At 48.9% G+C, this 23027-nt stretch overlaps 1 protein-coding gene across 1 annotated transcript; it reads right to left on the minus strand.

Moving 5' to 3' along the window:
• Nucleotides 1-11903: 11903 nt before the first annotated feature.
• Nucleotides 11904-17384, minus strand: LOC141986407 (solute carrier family 2, facilitated glucose transporter member 1-like). The gene is made up of 3 exons (XM_074950881.1): nt 17312-17384; nt 16308-16510; nt 11904-12062 (listed from the first exon to the last, which is right to left on the minus strand). Exons 1-3 carry the CDS (start codon nt 17382-17384, stop codon nt 11904-11906), a joined length of 435 nt encoding a protein of 144 aa, XP_074806982.1.
• Nucleotides 17385-23027: the final 5643 nt, after the last annotated feature.

Genomic DNA, 23027 nt, shown 5'->3' on the forward strand with positions numbered 1-23027 from the left:
GGCCCAAGGGGCTGGAACCCATTGGGGTGTTTTTTTCTTCTTTCAAATAAAATTTCCAATTTGATAGGAATTTGATGGGGCCAGCTGAGAAGTGCCAGGAAGGGGCCTAGCCCGTCTCCCAGTGCCAGGTGCTAAACTGAAGCCCTCAACTTAGGGGAAGTTCATATCAGGCCCCAGATCCAATTTTGTAGAGCAGGCCGCTCTCCACATGTGCTCTCCGCTCACATATGAATGAATGAGGCATTTTTTTGGTATCATTGTGCTGGGAGCTAGAGATACAACCTGTCGGGGAGAGGGGCAGGATGGGGAGCTGTAGGGGCAGGGATCCCTGGCTGTAGTAGTCACCCCTCCTTCAGATTTCAGTGTAGCAGCCGTGTTAGTCTGTATTCGCAAAAAGAAAAGGAGGACTTGTGGCACCTTACAGACTAACAATTTGTTAGTCTCTAAGGTGTCACAAGTACTCCTTTTCTTTCTCCTTCAGAGACACTTCTGTGTAGTTAAGCACTTTCTTGGCTGCAGACTGTTGCTGGACTATTCAAGGTTGGATGAGGTGATCCAAGGACAGGGGCAGCTTGTGTCCTCTCTTATGGCCAGCCTCATGTAATGCATTGTGGCATTTCATTTACCAGTATATTGCACACCCAGAGGCTAAGGGAATGAGCACCTACAAAAGCAGTCATGAAATAATCACAGGCAAGAGAGTCCTGTAGTTCACCCACAGACCAGCACGTCAGGAGACCTTCTTCCTTTTCGTGATTCTGCCAGTGATTTGCTCTGGGAGCTTGTTCAGGTCATTTCACCTCTCTGTTTTGGTCTTCCCCAGAGGTAGGAAGATATAATGCTAGTAACCTAAGCCACAGGGGCATTGGGAAGCTGCCACTAATGTTCGTAAAGTGTATTCAGATCCTCTTGATCTTCTGAGGATCTCAAAGCATTTTACAAACATTAGTGAGTGAGTCAGTCAAAGCATTGTCATGTTTCAAAGACGAGGACCCATAAATGGCTGGATGTCAGAAGCCCAAGGTTTTAACCACTGCTCATCCACTGACTTGCTGCGTGCCCTGGGGGTGAATCATTCGGCCTCAGTTTCCCCATCTATAAAATGGGGACAACGCTACTTCTTGTAATGTGCTGCAAGATCTCTCTATGAAAACCCCTCTGTAAGAGCAAAGCGCTATTATTGTCTGTGTGGGATAACTGCTCATCAGGTCTCTGTGGGCTGCCTTCCCTTACCTCTCCTGTGCCACATGGACGTGGGGGATGGTGGGGGATGGTGAGAGCTGGGGTGCCATCAGTACAAAGTTCATCTCTTCATCAGAGCTGGGTGGTGCAGTTGCTCTGTTTTCCCAAGGTCTGGCTGAAACTGGGACATGGGTGAGAACACTTTGGCTGAGACCGCTCAGTCCAGACCAGTTAGGTATGATGCGGGAAGGTAGCAGCAACAATACCTGCCCCAGAGGGAGGGGGTTGGCCCACCATTTGTCAAGGAGGCTCCTGACTTCCCAGGTGGCACTGGAGATGAGAAGCACTTCTTTTAGGCCTTTCCTCTGTCATCCATCTTGCCACTGTCATCCAGGCCTTTGTCACCTCCAAAGCTGATTCTTACATGATGCTTGGAAGACCTCTTCCAAGCGACAGCTGGAGAAGAATACAAGTGCCTGCTTGTTTAGAGGCATTGATGGAAGAAAGCACATTATTCCAGTTCTCCACAGACTGCGCTAGCTTCCTATGCAATTTGCAGTCTTTGCGTCTTTAAGTTTTGGGTTCTGGCTCCCTGATGACAGCCCCAGCTCTCTGCCCAACTGCTTCCAAGACAATTGAGATCACCTGAGACACTAGAACTGACAATCCCTAGTGATCAACTTTTCAAAGGGGCCAAGCATGGAAGTAAAGGGTGCTCAGTGCCTTTGAAAATGACGCCACGAATATCTGAGGCCTGACAGCCGGGATTTTCATTAAGTTTGGAATTTACATCCTCTGCTGCTTCATTGCAGCCTGATTCTCATCCCCCAGGGCATAGTCTACAGGCCATCAGCTCCCCCCGCCCTCCCAAGAGTAAAGTGCGTGTAAAAAACTAATGACAGGTTTCAGAGTAGCAGGCGTGTTAGTCTGTATTCGCGAAAAGAAAAGGAGTACTTGTGGCACCTTAGAGACTAACCACAAGTACTCCTTTTCTTTTCGTAAAAAACTAATGGTTGGGTTGTAGTTTGTTTACTCTGACACTTATTAAATTGTACGCGTGGTTTGAAATGTTGTTCCGGTGCATTGTGTAAGTCGTAAAATAAACAATGCAATAAATGCAATAAATAAATGTAATCTTAAATTAGGGCAATACATAAATGCAATCTTAAAAATGAAGTGTAATGGGGGGGGGGGAAGTGCAGCGCACATAAAAATGTTGGGTGCAGGTTTTCACTTGAAATTTTAAATGCACAAAAGTGATGGAAATTCAAAATGCTGCAACCAGAACGTGGCTCTGCTGAACATAATTTAACAGCTGTACATCCACCTTGAGGTTCACATCATGATTGTCATGGTGCTGCACCCCAGAATAACTTCACACAGTTCTGAGAGCTAGAATTCAGATCCTCCAGATCCACATCCCCCCCCCCCCCCCCCCATACACACACAAACCAAAATATAAACAAAACAAGCCTCAGGCCACCTGAGCTAGAGGAGAATCTCCAATTTTCTCTGAGAAGTATAGGGCCTATGTCACACAGCTGAGCAATTCTGATTCCATCCAGTTGAGGGCAATGGTCTGTATCCATACACACACACCTACTAGCCACTGAAATATTTAGATGTTAATGTTAGACTGACTGTCGGTATGGGTAAGGAAGAAAAAAACATATAGCAGACCGTGAGAAAATATCCCCAAGAAAGTATTAGAAGCCTTATCAATAGAAAAGGAGGACTTGTGGCACCTTAGAGACTAACAAATTTATTTGAGCAGAAGCTTTCGTGAGCTACAGCTGAAGTGAGCTGTAGCTCACGAAAGCTTCTGCTCAAATAAATTGGTTAGTCTCTAAGGTGCCACAAGTCCTCCTTTTCTTTTTGCGAATACAGACTAACACGGCTGCTCCTCTGAAACTTATCAATAGACTCATTTGAACCCACAGTAAAACTAGACAAAACCCAGAGACATTGGCTCCAGAGCTATGGGGTCTGTAGCCTCAGAGCACTTTCTGGTGGTCTGAGTTGAGCTGGCCGGTCAGTTGGGCCCAGATCCTTCCAGTTAGGAGCCTAAATACCTTTGACGATCTGGGCATTGGTGCTGGCTCTCCTTGTTTCCAGATACTTCTTCAGATGTCCAAGTTCTTCAGTGCAAAGTGCCTACAGGCCAGTAGAAAACCAGCCCAGCAGCCTGTACTAGAAACTACGGATACGTAAGAAGGGAGAGGAAACAGGAGCTGCCCTTGGGACTAGAACCACCAGTGGAACTGGAACTGTCAGGACAGGCAGAAAGTCCAGCAGAGCAGAGAATGAGTCAGCTCAACGGGGGAGGGAGGGAGAAGGGGACCAAATGGCAAAGGGGAAGTAACACAATAGGCTCCCCCCCATCCCCACAATGGTTTAAATGCAAAACCACACATCTAAGTCGAGTATCTCACCAAGTTGGAACCAGTTTCACTGAACACTACACTTTGGCTTGCTGAACACTAGGCCTGGGTTCAGGTTCACTCCAAACTGGGCACAAGTTCAGCTCAGAATGGGCCAAACCTTTGTTCTGATCCAGGCCTGGGTTTGATTGAACCATGCCCGGGTTTGCTAGATATTGAGCCCAGGATTGGTCCCCAGTGGGCCTAGGGGTTGAGTTTGCTTCAAGTTAGGCCATATTCACGGGGCTTTGGGTTCTGACTTCTGTGATGCAGGACTTTGGCTCGTCTGAAACTCAGTCAGAGCACTGAGCTCAAAATCACTGCAGCCAGGCCAGGGCTAGCTCTAAACTGAGCCAAGATTCGCTCCAAACGGTGACGTTTGTAACTGCATTGAGCAGATTAGTTATTGTTTGTAAAGCAGCTTGAAGTGAAAAAAATACTCTAGACACATAAAGTACTATTATTATTATGGCACCTTAGAGACTAATCAATTTATTTGAGCATGAGCTTTCATGAGCTACAGCTCACTTCATCGGATGCAATGAAGTGAGCTGTAGCTCACGAAAGCTCATGCTCAAATAAATTGGTTAGTCTCTAAGGTGCCACAAGTCCTCCTTTTCTTTTTGCGAATATAGACTAACACGACTGTTACTCTGAAACCTATTATTATTATGAAGCAAGCGTGAAACCAGACCAGTTTCAGGGGCTGTAACAAAAATGTCACCCTGCTCTAATTATACAGACCTGCTTGCCAGATGGGCTGAGAGGGCTAATTGAGTTAATGCTCAGAAAGTGCTTTGAGATCTTTGAAGAAAAGGTGATGTGTAAGTGTGAACTGCTGCTGTCATCACAGAGACAGAGGGAACAGAACTCAGCTCCTCCTACAAAAACGCAGTATGCATCCGATGAAGTGAGCTGTAGCTCACGAAAGCTCATGCTCAAATAAATTGGTTAGTCTCTAAGGTGCCACAAGTACTCCTTTTCTTTTTGCGAATACAGACTAACACGGCTGTTACTCTGAATCCTACAAAAACAGAGGCTCCAAACCAAACACTTCAGCTAAAGGAGAATCTCCATGAGCAGTGCGGGTCCTATAACACAGAGAGATGAGCGGCTCTAATTCTATGCCTCGGAGGGAAGTGGTGACATACTTTTATTACAGCGCATGAAGATTATTAATATTTAATGCTGCATTTCCGTTAGGATTGTCCAGAGTTATTCTCCCTGGTAGTCGAGTTTTGCTCTGAATTTCAGGTTTACTTCAAACCCCTAACTCAACATGAAATTCAGGAAGGGGAAGGGACCTACCCGGAGCAAATATTCAGATGAATATCTCTATGACCCAAAACTGCCAAGGTTCAGATGGCTGGAAGTATTATCCCAGCCTTATAGGTAGAGAAACTGAAGCACAGAGGGGCTAAAGTCACCGAGGGATTAGCAGAAGGCTTTTCATTGTTGGGGTGGGTGCCAGACAGTGGCTATATGTTATGGTTAATTACTCTATGGCTGCAAAACCCTTTCTACTCCTTTCAGATGCTCACAGCTGTCCAGTAACATTCTTCTGGGGGGCTTGATATTTTCTGGGCTTGCTTTCTGACAGGAGATTTTTTGAAGGATTGAACAAAATCCCTTCAGCCATTCGTGAGCTGGGTGAGGCTGAAAAAACATGCACTGTCCCTGTCTAACACATGTAAAGAGGCCACTCTTGTTGATGACAATAGCAGTTTGGGCTTCTACTCCAGTGCAGGCCCAAAGCCTTGGAATGTACTTTGAAAAAGTTCCCAAATGATGTGGTTAATCAGCAACAAACCTGTTTACTTACCTTTGTATTGAACTGAACAAATAAAGCATTCATAGCAAAGGGCTGGGAGGCCACTTCACCTCTGTAGTTCCTTATTGAATGTTGTGAGGCAGCAATGTTGAATGGTTACAGAGGTCTGTAAACTCTGGGGGTCAGGGTCTGATTCCCTGACTTGCTGGGTCAGTTTGAATTCACCTCCCTATACCTCATGTTCCCCATCTGTAGAATGGGGGACCTGAGTCTGAGCTATGTTTGTAAAGTGCTTTGAGATCCTTTCATTAGTAGTAATATATGGAAGACTAATACTTAGCTCTTCGACAGTGCTTTTTCATCAGTAGATCTCAAAGTGCTTCATGATATTTAATGCCTGTATCCTCACCATGCCTCTGTGAGGTAGGGCACAGCTATTATCCCCTTTGTACAGATGGAGAACTGAAGCACAGAGAGGCTAAGTGAGTTGCCTGAGGTCACAGAGGAAGTCTGAAGCAGAGCCAGGAATTGAATCTAGGACTTTTAAGGTCTAGGTTAGTGTCCTCACCACTCAATGATCAATAGGCTCTGGAGGTTGGCCTGGCTACCATTGTAGAACAGCATGAAAGGTCCTGGGACCAGCATGTCCTGTTCCTTTTGATGGCTTATAGAACAGCACTCAATGAGAGTACAAAGTGTACCCCGGAACTCCTCGTGTTTGGGCATGAACTAAGGACCCCAGCAAACCTCTTGTGTGGAGTTCCTGAAGAGAAACAAAGGAATCTGAACCATCTGGACTATGCAGAAACCCAACAGTCCAAAAGAGAAAGAGCTCACACCATTGCCTTGAAAAGCTTTGCTATCCGGAGGGCACTTTTCAGTGTCACTGTATGGGTTGTAGTGGTCATTTTCTTTTCTTTTCACGATCTCTGTCTAACCATGCTTGGTCACTGTTTGGTGTTTATTGAGCATTCCTCTCACACTTCCTTGCAGCAGCTCTGCCTTTAAAATAAAACAACTAGTAGATTACCTTTCAAGATGCTTTGCTTGTCCATTGCTGTTCTTTCTTCCTGGCTTTGCTGAAAATCCTCTCGTAATAAAGGATTAGGGTATAGGTAGGGCCAAGCACATGCCCCGCCTTTGAGAAAGCACTGATCCATAAATTCATAGCTGGCCCCTCTGGCCTTGCCTAGACTAGAATAAAAGTGCATACATGTTTGACAAGCCTAATGTAAACAAGGCAGGGTGAGACAGTACAGTGGTTAAAAATGCCAGAAGCTGGTCTACCCACATGCTCTCACTGCAGTTAGCTCCAGTGGAGCTGCTCCAGTTCAAGGCCCTGTCTAGCCCCGGACATAGCACCCCTTCAGCAATTAGTTGCCAGCAGCTGGTTTAGCGGAAGCACAATTTAAAGGTAATTCCAGGTCAGCACCAGTTGAATGCTATTTCCTAGCATAGGCAAGGCCTTACACCAGTAGTGGGAGAAATTCAGAAAATCCCTCATGTAGCGGCAGCCGAGTCAGGAGACCTGGGTTCTGTTCTCAGCCGTACTACTGACACACCATGTGACCTTGACAAGTCACTTCCCCGCCCTGTGCCTCAGTTTCCCTATTTGTAACATGGGGAGGATAAAATGCTCATCCTTGGTTAAGTGATTTGAAATCTTTGTCTCAGTTAAGAGTTAATAGTATTTGGCCCAAACCAAGACTACACCCTCTGCGTGAATCACACTTGGATCAGTTCCCACAGTGAAAAGAATCCGGTGTCTTTCTCTTTGGGAAGGGAGGAGGGGGTTGGGGCAGTGGGGTGGGGTGTGATGCTTTGAAAGGTCTTTGAAGAAGGGCAGGGCAGGATACCTGTGAAGTGTTCTTATTGCCAAACCCCAACCAACCACTTTTCTTCTTCATTAAGAGAAAACTGCCATGGAGAAGACATGAAAGGCCCAGGGAACCTCTGAACTCAGCTCTGTGGGAAATGCACAGCTCAGTGGAACCTGCAAATGAGCTGTGATTAGGGGTTTGGCAGGTTGTTTGGGGAGGGGACACTAGTGGACCGGGAATGGTGGCCAGCAGCTAAAGGGTGAGTCAGTCACCTTATGCTCTCAACCCAGCTTCTCTCCACAGCTGGAGACCCTCCCTGATCCTGGTATGACTCATTTCGCTGCTGTTTTGGAAACCCTCTCCAAATGGCAGCAGGCACCTCCCAAGGCTTGAACTCTCCCCAGCTCTCCCCCTTGTTCTACCCTCCCTGGTCTCTGTGCACTTCCTAAATAACCCACTTCTCTATTTCTGAAAACCTCGACTGGCCGTTCAAACACAAGATCCCCACATATGCTCTTCATGCTACTCACCTTCTGGCTACCTCACTGACTGCTTTATCCCACTAATCTGGCTTTTGCCCATGGTAGCTGAGCACCACGATATGCTCCCCACACTTTTCACTTTCCTGTTATTAGACACCCACCATGCTCCTCACTTCTCCTGCCTCCAGACCATCTGGCAAGGGGGGCATGTCAGAGAGGGGCACCAGGCTGCTAGTGCAAAGAATGGGGGCGAGGGTTAAGGAAGATCAGGCATGCAGTTCAGGCAGAAACTGAAAAGCAGAGTGAGGGAGCTAAGAGGAGGGAGAAGGGAAGTCATGCTGAGGCACTTCTGGAGTGATAAGATAAGGGGGGTCTCTTGAGGAAAGAGTGGGGTGGTCTGAGACCAGCCTCACAGTTCCTCCATTCAGTGTATTGCAGACAAGTGTATCCTGAGGGTTAACAAGCCCTGGTGGATCAAATCCCCCCAACACCTTCACATATTTAAGAGTGAGAGAAGAATGTGGTGTGCTAGGCTCCCTCCCCTGTTTCAGTTGCCAACTCTGGTATCTGGGAGTCCCCCAGACCAAATGTGCTAGGAATGATGTCTCCTGCTCACATAGCAGGGCTCTGATCTGATATCAAAGGAGCAAATCTCAATGCCCCAAGGTCAAATCATCAGAGCATTTTTCCCAGCCTCTCTCTCCTTCCAGTGTCATGTTCAATTGGCAACAACAACAACAACAGCACAAAAGCCCATGTGATTCTGGGGTGCTGTATACACAGAGGAATCACAATTCCAGAGCTGTGTAATTCACAGATGCTACTAAAGTAGGAGGGTATTGTAAATACCAGGCAGCACAAAGAAATAATACAAAAAGGGATGCAGAAAGACAAGGGATGGGGCTGAAAATAACACCAGATTCAGCTGGGGAAAACAACAGCTAATACATCTGGGGGGAAATAATCCCAAACACAGCTGCTCAATGGGAGGGAGATCTCTAGAAAGCAGTGATGGTGAAAGAGACCTAGAGCGTGGACAGCAAAATAGATATGTGTTTGCAAATGATAATTATAAATCTAATTAAAGAAACAGCAATAATACTTTACACTTGTGTAGCTGTCATCAATAGATCTCAAAGCACGTGACCAAAATAAACATAATTATCCCCATTTTACAGATTGAAGGCAATTGAGGCATAAAGAGGCTAAATGACTTGCCCAAGGTTATACAGTAAGTGCTGCAGCTACAGTTAGGAAAAAACATCAGGCCCCATAGGCAGAAGGAGGCCATCTCAGAACGAAGGGGTGAGATTATGCACAGCTGCGGTGAGGTCACACAAAGAGAACGGTGTTCAATTTTCTGGGCATTGCTTGAATAAAGGAGCTCAGAAAGGATCAACAAACACTATTAGAGGGCAGTTCTTCTCTGCCAAGGGACTGTAAAGACAGAATAATAGGATCCCGTGGTTATGGTCTTCCAGTGGCATTTGTATCTAGTGCTACATTTACAGTTAAAGGGGGATTTTTCTTACCGCCAGCCTAGACTCTGAGGGTTTGCCACACTACAAAATCCTGCGAGAACCCAGGAAGAGAGAATCAAGTTAGCTGACGCTGTGCTAACCACCAGTTTGTAATCAGCTCAGATCAAGGTAAATTGGGTTCAGCATCACTTTAGCTAATTTAGTTCTTCATAACCTTGTTCAAATGCAGTACAGTTTTGTAACCTAGACAAGCCTGAGGCTGTGTCTATGCTAGGAGTGCTTCACCAGTGTAGGAATACCAGTACACTACAGCCACGAAGTGCTCCTAGGCTGGAGGTAGCTATAGCTTAGTACTGGTATTGCAAAATCACCCCCACCTGTGAAGCAAGCTATACCAGTAAAAGCACACATTTGCTGGTCCACTAGTGGCTTTTGCTAGCACAGTTGGCTTGATTGGGGATCACACCCCTGACCAACAGGGCTGTACTGGCAAAGCGTAGACCTGGCCTGAAAGTCAAACTAGCCTCTTGCCTTCTCACATGTCACCACCAGCAATAAGGATTCCGCAGGGCAATCAGTGGCCTCTGGGATACTTGTGAAACTCCAGTGTCCCCAATGGATGCGAAGGGGTGTCACAGATTGGAACCTAGTAAACAATTCCGTTAATGGCCCACAGCTTCCTCTCTCTGAGCTGTGTTGGCTCTGCAGAGCAAACAGGCAACAGAAAGCTGTCCAAAAACACACTTGTCACTAAAGCCAGTGGCTCTCGCGCTGAATCCACACAGGGAGCAGAGCTGCTAAATTTAGGGCCAGGTGTAGATAGTCACTTTTCAGTGTAGCACTGCACTTTGAGGGGATGGATTCAAGATCCATGAGAGGAAAAAAAATTAAGAGCTAAATATCTGTAGCTGGGCCAAACCAAGACAGAGAAGGATGTGGGATATGGTACTCACCTACAAAATACTCAATGGGAAGGAGAAACCTAGGAAGCCAGGATGCTGAAAGGCAAGAGTTGTGAGCAAATTAGATGTGTTTCGAGTGGCATATGGCTGCTTAATGCCAGTGCAGGTTTGGGTGGCATACACACAGGCCAACGCAGAGGAGGGGCTAAGCCCCCCTCCATCTAGCTCTGGTGTGAGTGCCTCTGGAATGTGATGTTCAGCTCCAAGCACCCCACTACTAGACAAACTGGAGAGAGTTCAGAGAAAAGCAACAAAACTGAACCATAGCCCAAAAGGGGATTATTTATGAGGAGAGACTAATTATGCTGACTTTGGCTAAGAGCCTGCTAACATGGACCATGCTAGGAGTACGCAAGGCTCTCAAGGTGGAGGAACAACAAGTTGAGGATTTCAAAAAGTATACCTTTATTTGAACAAAAATGAAGAAATACCATGTTGTTTGTTGAAGAATAAGCATATCTGTGTGTGGATCTGCAGTAGGGGTATATCAGCTGGGATCTCCACAGCAAACACAGCCCTGGAATTCTCCTCACCTGTAAACACAGGTCAGTCCCTGGGGGTCTTTATGGAGAACACCTCCCCTGGCAGTCACATCACCATTCACCACCCACTGCATCTTTTCAAAATAGAGAACAGCCTGGAGTTTTGCACAGGGGCCACACCCATGTAATGCACCCCTCTGTCCTCCAGGTGCCACCCCAGCACACTGCTTCATACCCAGATTAAAACAATCTTTAATGTCAGCTCATTTCCCCATTTAACATAGTAAATACAACGGCAGGGCCACCGCACCCACCATCTCCAGCCAGCCCAGGGCACTCTAAGCATGAGGGAATTACAGCAAGAGGATCCTCTCTATTGTAGTCACCCAGCAGCACAGGGCTTGGCATGGGCTACAAGGGGACACACTCTTGCCCTCCACGACCTCCCCTAGGACAGAGAAATCCATGGACACAATTTGGGGGGAAAGGGGAGGGGAGAAGAGGGATTCACGCCATTCCCTAGTAACCCATGCAGTGTCAATGTCACGCCACTGTGTGCGTTCTGAAACCCCTGAGCTGTTTGCACACAGCCTCCCCCTGGCATTTTCATCCCAGCCACTTCCTAGGCCTGAAGAGAAACTGAGGATGGGGAAAGGGAGTGGGAATAAAGGAGATCAGAAAAGGATGGAAGTGGGGGATCAAGAAGGCAGGGACTGAGCAAGAGAAGTGGGTTGGAGCTCAGGGAGGGGGCGAGGAAATAGTGGTTGGTGGTGGGGCAACATGGAGAAGGGAAAGGGGAACCCCAAGGGCATGGGGTGAATGTAGGAGTTAGGCGCTCCAGAGAGGTTGGGAGGGGTGTTCGGCAGGGTAGGGGGATTTCAGGATGAGAGGCTGGGGGAGGGAATTTGTGGAGCGGGTAGGAGTGAGAGAAGGGGAAGAAATGGGGGGAGGTCCAGGGGTGGAATGGGCAGGGACCGCACCACACTAGAGTGGCAGATGAGGAGCTGGGATGTGAATTCCCTCTTGCCCTCCATTCTGTTCCCAATGCTTTGAGGGAGCTGGGGGCCTGTAAGGAGCCACTGCTCTAGAACCATGGCTCCTTGTACTATGTGTATGTAAAGCTGCCCCAGGGAGGTGGCAGAGGGAGGTGTAAAGGAGTTATTGGGGGACGGTAAAAATGTGGAAACCTGCAGCGGGCAGTAGGAAGGGCTGTGACTGGGGGGATAGGACAGGAGTGAGGCTGCAGAGGCCATGTCTGCCAGGCTCTTCAAGATGGGCCCTCTTGGTCCATCTGTCCCACCCGCTAAAAGCGGCTGGTGAGGATGGCATCAGCCTCGCGGAACTCGGCGGCTTCCTCTTCAAAGGTGCGGCCCCTGGTCTCCGGCACTCGGAAGTAGGTGTAGAGAACGGCCATCAGCAGGAAGCCTGTGAAGAGCAGGAAGACATAGGGGCCCACCAGGTGCTAGGAAGGGAAGGGAGGAGAGCAGGTTAGCAAGGTACCACACATCCCCAGGCCCCTGGGACACGAAAGGAACGGAAGGGAGTAAGAGGGTGCTGTAGTCTACTTAACTCTCCATTGCTTTATTCTCTATGCCTTCTCCCTCTCTCGCTTTTTTCTCTCAGTGTCAGTACCTTTATTAGCACCGGGAGGGCAAGGGTTTCAAGTGCTGCAAAAGTAGGCACAGTACATCAGGGGCCCTATAATCTTTGCAGGAGCACTGCTGGCTCCTATGGAGCGTAGGGACAGGCATTCCAGGGTGGACCTGGCTCTACAAGCCTGGGGAGTGCACACCCAGCCCCAGCCCCAGCATACGACTCCAGGGGGAGGAAACTGCATGTAACCCATTCACTGTGGCTCTCTGTTTCCCTCTAGTGGTGACTGGGCCTCAGGCTGAAGTGGATGAGCTGCCTATATAGCCTTCTCTCTTTTAGATCAAGCAGTAGAAGCTCACGTATTATGATCTAGAGATCCAGGTTCAGTCCCTGCCGCTAGGGAGACCAGATGTCCCGATTTTATAGGGACAGTCCCGATTTGGGGGGCTTTTTCTTATATAGGCTCCTATTACCCCCCACCCCGTCCCGATTTTTTACACTTGCTACCTGGTCACCCTACCTGCTGCTGACACCCTACCCTGGGGCACTACATTACACACACATTAAAGCAGGTCACAAGTGCTTTAGAAATAAAGAGCAATGGGGCCTTCAGGCCAGTGACCCCTCTGGCACAGAAGCCTATCAGGGTATGGCCTGTATGGCTGTTGGGTATGGCTGTGCTCAGGACTTGCTTCACTCACCAAGCAGGGTCCACAGCCAGGGCTCAGTGGCTGCTGGGATCCACACCCCAGTTGCAAGGAGAAGGTGGCTGGCAGGACAGGGGCATGGCCTGTGCTATACCAGCCCATTCAGTAGTATCTCAGTTGGACTCACTCCTTTCTCGTATAGTGGCCAGGCCCCTGAGCATCCCATGCCAGCTGACCACACCTCCCAGGGCACAGTGCTCCTGTGTCTGTGTCCCAGACTGGGATCAGTGCTTGGCCTGCAACAAGCCTGCCATCAGGGGGACTGTGGCACTGTCTGGTTCCTCAGATCCATTCCTGCCTCCTTGCCCAGGCCTGGAGCTCAGCTGTGAGCCACATTCACAGGGCATGATTGGGTACAACATGCCCTACTTTGTTGCCATGCACATTTGGGGCAGATCTTTCTCCCTGTGCACATTTATGCTTCCAAGGGAATGATGAGCCCCCCACCCCATACCTGTTTCTAGGGCCGGTTTCACAGTGGTAATGGTTGTATACAATAACAAACCTCTGGCCACTTAGAACTTGGTGGTTGTCACTGTTCCACTCCAGGACAGATCTCAAACACTCCTGTTCCAAAAGCCCAGTGTCTGAGTACATGGACTAAAGGAGAATCTCCATTAGCCACGAGCAATATAGGGCCTGCTTGTCAATCACCCTTAACCTTGTGCAGTCATTTATATCAGTGCAAAGTGGGTATAAAACGCTACCATTCTGTTCCCATTTCACATCCACGTTGCACTGGGGTAAAGGACAACACAAGGGGCAAGGCAGTGGTAAGTCAGACCCAAAGCTTCTCCTTCTGTAAATTTTGATAGTTTTATTGGTATCAGCATGCATCTAAGCGCTGCCAAAGACAGTTATACATCAGGTATCCTGTGTACGTGGCATCCTTTTCTGTGCTAATGTGATTTTATAGCATCCAGCTCTGATTCAGTGGCAGCTGGCCATACTGTGATCCTTTTCCTGCCCTCACATACTTTTTTTACAGTGCTTTCCTGCCTCCCTTCGGAGTGGAAAGTCCTGTCCTGCTTCTCATAGCTCAAGGAAGCAGCTTTCTGGCACTTGACATTTAAAGATGCAGGAAATGTCTCAGTTTCTCCCATCACAGTGACTGCAGCCAGTCTTCCTCAGGTTTCTCCTGGGTCTTACATCTCCCAGTTTCTAGCTCTAATTTGTAATGATTGGTTTTGGCTGCATTCTGAACTCCAGTTAGCTAACATGAGGAAAAATCCTAGTGAAGACAAGGCAGATTGTAGTTTTCATGTGAGTCTGCAGGTTGAGTTAAAGACTACAGGGGAGCCTAAGGTTTACCTTGACTTGCTAATTAGTGTGTACACTATAGACTGTCTTGTCTTCACCAGTCGAGCTGGTTGGGAGATGGAATTTCTGTCCCGGGGGAAATTATAACATTTTGAAATTGGTTTTTGTTCCAAATTGGAAGAAGAAAGTTGAAATTTTGAAATTTGTCGCAGAATGGAAATTCTCAAAACTTTCAATTCAGAAACATCAACATCTAAGCATTATAATATTAACATTAATAATACATTGTAATATAAAAGTTGAAATGAAATTATAAATACTTTGTTGAAAGGAAATGTTTCGACATTATTAAAAAGAACATTTCAGCATTATCTAAATCAAACAAAAATTTCAAAATTACTTGTTTTGGCAGTTTCCCCTCCAAAATATTGCTGAAATCGAGAATTTCTGAGAATTGTTGTTTGCAGTGTTGTTGTAACTATGTTGGTCCCCTGGAGAAGAGCTCTGTGTAACTGAGAAACTTCTCTTTCACCAGAAGAAGTTGGTTCAATAAAAAATATGACCTCACCCACCTTGTCTCTGTATTTTCCAACAAAACATTTTGATTTAGATGAAACCGAATTTTCCAGTGGAAATCTGTTCCAACCCCATTCCAACCCCTTCCCCACAGTCCTCGCCTCAACTCCACCCCCTCCCTGCCCCTATTCTACTCCTTCCCCAAATCCCGCCCCTGCCCCACCTCTTCCCCGCCTCCTCCCCTGAGCGCGCCGTGTTCCCACTCCTCGCCCTCCCTCCCCGAGCTTGTTACACCACAAAACAGCTGTTTTGTGGGGGCAAGCACTGGGAGGTGGGCAGGGGAGCGTGGACACGGTGCGCTCAGGGGAGGAGGAGGAGGCAGAGGGGAGATGAGGTGAGGTGGGGAGGTGAGCTTGGGTGCCAGTGGGTGCAGAGTACCCACTAATTTTTCCCTGTGGGTGCTCCAGCCCCAGAGAACCCGCGAAGTCAGCGCCTATGCTGCATATACCAAGTTTGAGGACACTGCTTGAGTGCTTTGTGGTGAAAACATAGTTTGCTGTCTCTGGAGTTCTCACTGGAAACCGGCAAAGGTCACCCATCCTCATGGGCACCAGGTTTGTATAATTGTTGATGGTGTCCAGAATGGGTCCAAGTCCCACCCCCCCAACACCTGCCTTGTAAGCCGATATATATTTTTAAAAATAAAGTAAAAATGGACTGGAAAGAGTAAGCATTTAACAGTTTCCCTATATTGCACAATGTGGAGGATGTGGCGGGACAAGGGCTCTGGCTGGGGGTGAGGGCTCTGGGGTGTGGCTGGAGATGAGGGGTTTGGGGTGTGGGAGGGGGCTCAGGGCTAAAGCAGAGGGTTGGGGTGTGCGGGGATGAGGGCTCTGGCTGAAGGCTGCCTCAGCCGCCCTGGAACCTGCATGGGGCATATCAAAAGCGTCTTTGAATCAAAAGACACTGCAGCTTTTCCCCGGAGCAGGTTGGGTCAGTGCAGTGCAGCTGCAGATGCCCTGGGGCTCCTCCAGGCAGGTGGGGGACGGGGCTGCGGCCGGTCTGGGACACCTCTGGCCGAGTGGGTGGGGGAGCGTGCGCTCGGGGCTTCTCTGGGCAGGGGAGCTTGTGGCCCCGGCCAAGGGAGTGGGGCAGGGGGCCCATTGATTGATCTTCCCTGGGGCCCAGAATTGCTGTCAGTGGGCCTGCCGCCGGCATCACACTAACCCCGCGCCACACTGCATGCACTGCCCAGCCCTGGGGCCCGGGGGTGGGCTGCCATCACGTCCCACGTGTCTCCTCCCTCCGCAGACCGCAGCCAGAGCAGCCGCTGCCTCAGCCCGCCCCACTCCCTTGGAGTGGGAGCAGTGGAGCAGCGCGATGGGTGCAGCGTGAAAGGAGCCAGCCAGTGGCCGGCGAGGGAGCGCAGCACGGGGAGCGGCAGCCAGCCGCTGCCCAAGGCACAGGGACACTCCTGGGGAGGCGCACGGGGCAGCGGGTGAGGCCAGGGGAGAGGCTCGGCCCCTAACATTGGTGGATCCGGGCCCCCATGCTCTGAATACTGGTGGAGTACGGGCACCACGGTCCCATATAACTCGCTGCCTATGCCCATCCTTTCCCATATCCCTTACCAGGAGCGTCTGATAGAACATGGCTACGATGAATTTATGAAACCAGTTCCAACTACTGGTGAGCCCCATGGCGACAGGACGCGCTGACTGGCTGAAGAGCTCTGCTGTGATGTACCAAGATACGGGACCAGGGCCAATCTCATAGAATGCCAGCATGGTGAAAAGGGCCAAGATGAGAAAGTACTTTGTCCATGGCACTTCACCTTGCGTGCACACAGATGCAGAGAGATGGGAAGGACTGAAATACACCGGTGCCCTGCCCCACCGGGCAAACCACCATTGCCATTCATTATATTGCTTTACCCCTTGGATCTGAAGAGCTGAAGGTGTTATACAGACATTCATGGAGTTAGTCTCACAGCCTTCCCCAAGACAGACACGTTCTCCCCATGTTATAGAAAGGGAAACTGAAGTGAAGTTCACTCAGTAAATCTGTGGCAGAGCTGGTTCCCAGTCCCTTCTCTATTCAATAGACAACACTCCATCCTTTTTCCTGCTTTAAGTAGTAGCACATCCTGCCCTCAGCCTACTTCTGCTCTGCTTGTGCTCTTAGCTCTACACACAGTGCCTCCAAGTCCTTTACTCTGACCGTTATACGTCACCGCTTCCCTCTCCCTAGCCGGGCACTGGATGAACTGTCTTGTTCCCTTCTCTAACCCCTAAACATGCTCCCGGCCTGCCTCTTCTTCTACCAGACAAATTCCTCCCACTTCCTTCTGCACTAACTGGCTTTCCCCAGCACTTTCTTTTTGTGCCCTGCTCTGATCAGTAGCCATGTTCGTTCCTTAAGCCGGGCTCTAACAATTAGATGAGCACCACCCACTTCCTTCACTCTAGCCACTAGACACACTGTCTCACTGGCCTCAGCTCTAACCACCAAATGCCACATCTTTGCTGTATCCTGTATCCTTCTGCATCCTGCTGTAACCACTAGGTCAGAGCCCTATGGACCCGTCCTTTCACCTTGAGAGGACACTGCTTGCCCCCAGGTACCCAGGGGCTACCAGTCTCCTGATCTAGCCACTGGAACATGATGTCTCGGCCCTTCCGCACCAAAGCCCTGTGGTCTCTTGCCATGACTGCACTCCCACAATCCTTAGCAGCTGTATCTCATAATCATTTGTGGCCACTGAGGACTGTGGGATTGGGAGCCTGGCAAGTAAGCCCTGGCTGGTTTTGGTGGGGGTGCTGAAGGGTGAGAGACGAGATGAGGATAGCAGGCAGGGCTGACCCCAATACCTCCTTCTTCCTCCCCACGTGTTCTCTGCTAAGCTCCAGGGACGGGGCCCTTTCATGAGAGTGATGAGGCACCTGAGCACCATGCCACCTTTACAGCGGGCACCTTTCTGGCCAGAGCAAAGGCTAGGCAGGAAGTTGCAGAGTGGGGCAGCAGCAGAAGGAGGAGGAAGCAAGTTTCTCCTTCTGGCTTATACACCCCGTTGCCCTGTGCCCACCCCCTAGTCATGGAGACAGAGCAGGAGAAGAGTGAGAGCAGGATGCCTCTTACCCCACAGCCAGCCTCTCACAGTCCCCCTTAAAGTCATGATCCCAAGACTGAGAGATGGGGCTGAAGAGCACACCGTCTCCCCGGTGCCCTCTCTAAGTAACAGCCACATTGCCTGACTGCCTCGCTGTAATCACAACCGCACATCTCTTCTGTAACAGTCTCTCCCACAATTTGCACTTCAGAGGCCAGCTACCTCCCAGCTACCTCCTCTCACCACATACTTCCTTCTTGTCTCTCTTCTCTACCACGCACAACTTCCTCTTGTCTCCTGCTCTAACCACTAGACACGCTGCAGGTCTGTCCTGTGCACTAATAACTAGACAACCTTGCCTGTCAGCTTTCTGCCCTGACCACTAGCCAGCACCCCTTCCCTGTCACCTGCGCTAACCACTACATTCAGTATCTGGCTAACTCTTGTGCCAGTCACTGCACTACACTGCCTCTCACACACTTAATGTATTCACTATACAGCAGTCCCTGACTGCCCCCTTCTGTCCATCAGACACCGCCTGCCAATTCCCGGCTGTACCCACTAAACACACTGCCAGCTGCCCAGTTCCATGCTCCAGTCAATAGAGTACATTGCTTTCCACTCCCCTGCGCCAGCCATTTTACCACCATCTCCACAGTCTTCAGCCTCCTCCATTTCCTTCCATCTTCCTTCAATTCCCTTCAGCCTTCACCCCCTCATTCCCCAGCTCCCTCCACATCAGCCCCCCTTTTACTCCCCCTCAGCTTTCAGTGACTGAAAAGTGTTGACACCAAGGAGGCAGAGAAATTGTTCAGGGATGGGTGAAGCAAAGGAAGCAAACAGGATGAAACTGAGCCAAGTGTGAAGATTTCAGACTGGATCATCAGGAAACATTTCCTGACAGTGAGGCGTTTGTGAGACTAGAGTCTCCCCAAGGGAAGAGGTGGAAGCCTCATTGCTTGGGATAGTTAAAAAAAACTACCTTCCTGTACTTGCTCTACTCTTGAGACTGCTGTTGAGCACCGGTAGCTTTTAGACTGCTCTGCCCCTCAGAGTGGGATACTCTCCACTTCATCCACATTCAAGCACGCCAGTGAGAGGGAGATAGCAGCATCGGTGGTTCCAGAGCACTTTTCACCCTGAAGTATCCTAGAGATCCACGGTTTGCAGCTCTAAAGACCAGTCACCCACCCACTGAAATGCAGCCACCAGGCAGGCATGCTGGGAGACAGAGCATGTCAAGATTATGAGGCTCAGCACCTCCGCAGTACTTTGGGCCCCCAATACCCTGGTAGGTTTGGGGAGATGGACTATACTATAGGATATGAAGGGCAGCAGGACAGCATCCCCTACTGCTGTGGAGGGTGGGGAGGAGGGCATTGGGAGAGTGTGCATAGCTAGTATATAAAGGACAGCGCCTCTAGCAGCATCATACATCCCTGCTGCCATGTTAAGGTGCTAGGGGATGCAGCATGGCCTGGTTATTAAGGAAGGCTATTCCAGCAGCACAACCAACCACTACACTCCATGCTGGGAAACTGGCAGCTGGAGACTATGAAGAATGGCACCTCCAGCAAATTAGCTCCTCCTAACTCCATGCAGAGGTCCTGGGAATGGAGCAAGTCCAAGTAGGATAGGAAAGACACCACCTCCAGTAGTGTGGTAAACTCCTAACACCATGCTTTTATATTAAGAAAATGAAGAGCAACATCTCCCCAGTAGCCCATCACCCTCGACACTATGCTGTGGTGATGGAAGATGGAACATGGCTTCATTTGTTTAAACCCAGAAGAATGCAAGAGTACCGACTTAACCAACGTACCAATGGAAAGGGTGAGCAGCATATTGCATAAAGCCATAACAAACTGGCCAAACATGAGCAGGGTCCTCCAGCCTAGTCTCTCTACAAGGAGACCTGGAAAGGAAAGAGAAGAACCTTCTTACAGTCCTGAGGTTCTTTCTGCTATTTTATTTTAGCCCTTGCACATTTGTATTAAGCATCTAACCCACGGGGTTCCAAACTTTTTACTGGCATGACCGCATTTTAATGAATTATATCCTCCCAGGACCCCAGACAGCATGGAGGATGCCATTTTGCTCTTCAAAATGGCATCCTCCATGCATCGTGACCTCGCATGCACCATGCATGCGAAGTAGGGTTGCCAATCCTGCAGGATTGTCCTGGGGTCTCCAGGAACGAAAGATTAATCTTTAATTAAAGATTATGTCATGTGATGAGACCTCCAGGAATACGTCCAACCAAAATTGGCAACCCTAATGTAAAGTCATGCCGTGTGGAGCAAAATGGTGTTCTCCACACACTAGGGATCCCCACAACCCCATCTGCTGATGGCATGACCCCATTTAGGGTTGCCACGCTCAGTTTGGGAACCACTGATCTAACCCATAAACACCCATGCTCTCAATGATACATTGAACAGCACCATGCACTTAGCAGGCACCAATGATGTGTTAAAGATGAACCCGGGAAATGGGTCACTCAGAACCAGGGTAAATTTCAGTGGAGAACCAAGAAAGATTCCATTTGCTCATCAGGCCTTGACCTTGCATTATAGATCAGCGATAGAAAGAGGTAAAAGTGAGACAGGACATAATGGAGGACTATAAATAATGAATGGTAGAGAGAAGGTTATATGAGTGTTCCACTATACCCTTTCTCCTTCATGCAAGAAGAAGAGGGCACTAAAAGACAGCAGATTTCAAATGGATACAAGCAAATACTTTTGGATATACATTATAATTAATCTGTGGTGCTTGCCTTACCGGGATATTATTGAAGAAAATACTTTTAAAAAATGCATAAAATATGTTGGTATAAATGAGTGAAAATTACGAGTGGTGTCAACCCACATGCTTCAGGGCATGGACTGCTCACCAGCAGTGGGAAAGGAAGACATTTCGCACCCCCTGTCCAACTCCAATACTCTGATGTAGTGATGCAAAATTGTTACAGGGTTTTATTCCTTCTAATGAAGTACCCAACATTAGACCCATTGGTCTAGTCACTCTGGCAGGCAGGACTGTTGGAATAGATGGATGAGTAATATGGTTTGATATGGAAAGAGGGTGGATAACAGATCAGACAGGCTAACTGGTGTGTTTCCGAGTGGTAGGATGTAGAATACAGGACTAGAAGGAGGTGAGATACTAGACTAGATGAACCAGAGGATCTGAGATGGTAAGGCAGAATGTAGAATACTAGACGGGATAGATGCAGTGTGGATCTGATATAGCAGGAAGCAGGATTTCAGACTAGCTAGTCTATTGGTCTGTTCCCATCTGGCAGGAGGTGGGATATCAAAATGAACAGACCATTGTTTTGTATCTATAGGGTGAGCAAGTCCTATGTTCTGATTGCCCCCTGTGCACTGGCTGGCATGTCTGCCAGGACAGACTGACTGCCTATCAGCCAAACAGCCAGAAAACAGAATTAAAGCCCCGTGTGAAGCCCACTTACAGAGAATATTGTGAAAAGGATGTTAATGGCCCCAATTCCCATGGTAGTGTGTGTGGGATGGGCAACACCAGCTAGCCGGAATATTTTTGTGGAATAGTTGATTACCTGGGAGAAAAAGACACAAAGTAACATGATGAGAAAATGCTCCTCCCCTTTTAAATCAGCTGTAGGGTCTGCCCCTCAAAGCTCATCCTGAATGCCAGCTAAACCACTCCCAGAGATTCCCCTGTATTTACATTCAGTCCCACACACTCACACTGTACAGAACCCTTAATCATTGTTCTCTCTCTTTGCCCCTGGAAGTTCTGCTCCTTCTGTAGCCACCTACAGCATTGAACCCTGACAGCTAGGTGCTGGCAGTAAGAATGAGAGCAATCAGGATGGCCTGCTTGTAGCTGGGGACAATGAATAGTCTCAGCATGGTGACATCCTCTGTTCCCTTAAGGTTGGCTGCTTCTTCCTTCATCTCCTCAATCTCTTCCAAGATGTCCTGGGTACCTCTGAGCCTTTGGAGTTCTGTAAGGCACCAGAGAACAGGAAGAACAACTAGACGGTGTCTCTGGAATCCTCCCTGGTTCTGAGTGTGACACAGTTCCACAACTGATCTGCAGTGCCAAATGAGTTAATGAGACCTCTGAACCTTTCATGGATATCCTTTGAAACTCCCCTGGTTCCAAATGACCCATAAGAACACAACCATGGCCATTCAGGAACACACCGTTGTTCTGTCTAGTCCCACAAACTGTCTTTGACTGTAGCCCATGCCAGATGCTTCAGAAGAAGACAAAGCCCTCCTTCATTGTGCAATATTGTCCTCTGAGAAGGCATTTATTCCTGACTCTCCAGCAAGCTGGAAATCAGTTATGCCCTGATGTATGGGAATAGGTAACAGCTTGAAGAATAGGCTGTAAGGAACAACTGCATTACATCCCATCTCTCTGATGCCTGTGGATCTAGGTTTCACAGTCCTGCAGTTTTGGAGGTTCAGTGGGCATTTTGTGCCTTACCTCTGGCAGCCAGTTCATCTTCGTGGCAATTGATGAGAAAGTAACGGGGGTTCTCAGGGCAAAAAGGGAGGGTGAGGTATTGGAGGATGGCTGGTAGGGCAGACAAGGACAGCATGAGTGGCCACCATCGGCTAGTGCCCAACGCATTCTCCAGGCTCACGATCTGAAACCAAGAGACAGAGAGAAACTTTCCAGAGAACATTATCTCATGCCCAGTAGGGGGAGGCAGTAGCCATCTCTGTCCCACCAACATTACCCTGTGTCATAAACCCTGAGACTGAGGGACCCAAACCCAGCACCTGTCTGGACCAAGAGGTGAGAGTCATGCTGCTAGGTGTGCCAGGCCTTTGTACCAGCAGTGCTCTGTTTCAGATGCATAGGTCTGCAAAGGCATTCAGTGTGTCCTATAGAGGCATATATCCAATGGTGAGCTGGAGCCAGTTCGCACCGGTTCGCACGAACCGGTTGTTAAAGTGGTGGGCAAACTGCGGCCCGAGGGACCGTCCTGTCCGTCCTGGCTGGGGAGGCTCCCCTGTGAATTTTTACTCACCCGGCAGCACTCCAAGCCTTCGGCGGCACTTCAGCGTCAGGTCCTTCAGTGCCGAAGACCCGGAGCAACTGAAGGACGTGCTGCCGAAGTGCCGCCGAAGGCTTGGAGCGACTGAAGGAACCAGTTCTTCAGCTTCTGGCAGCTCATCACTGGATATATCCTTCCTCATGCTCCCTCCTTGCTCCCCACCTCATGTTCTGATGGGCT

This window comes from Natator depressus, chromosome 1 (assembly GCF_965152275.1).
Source record: "Natator depressus isolate rNatDep1 chromosome 1, rNatDep2.hap1, whole genome shotgun sequence".
Classification (NCBI taxonomy): domain Eukaryota; kingdom Metazoa; phylum Chordata; order Testudines; family Cheloniidae; genus Natator; species Natator depressus.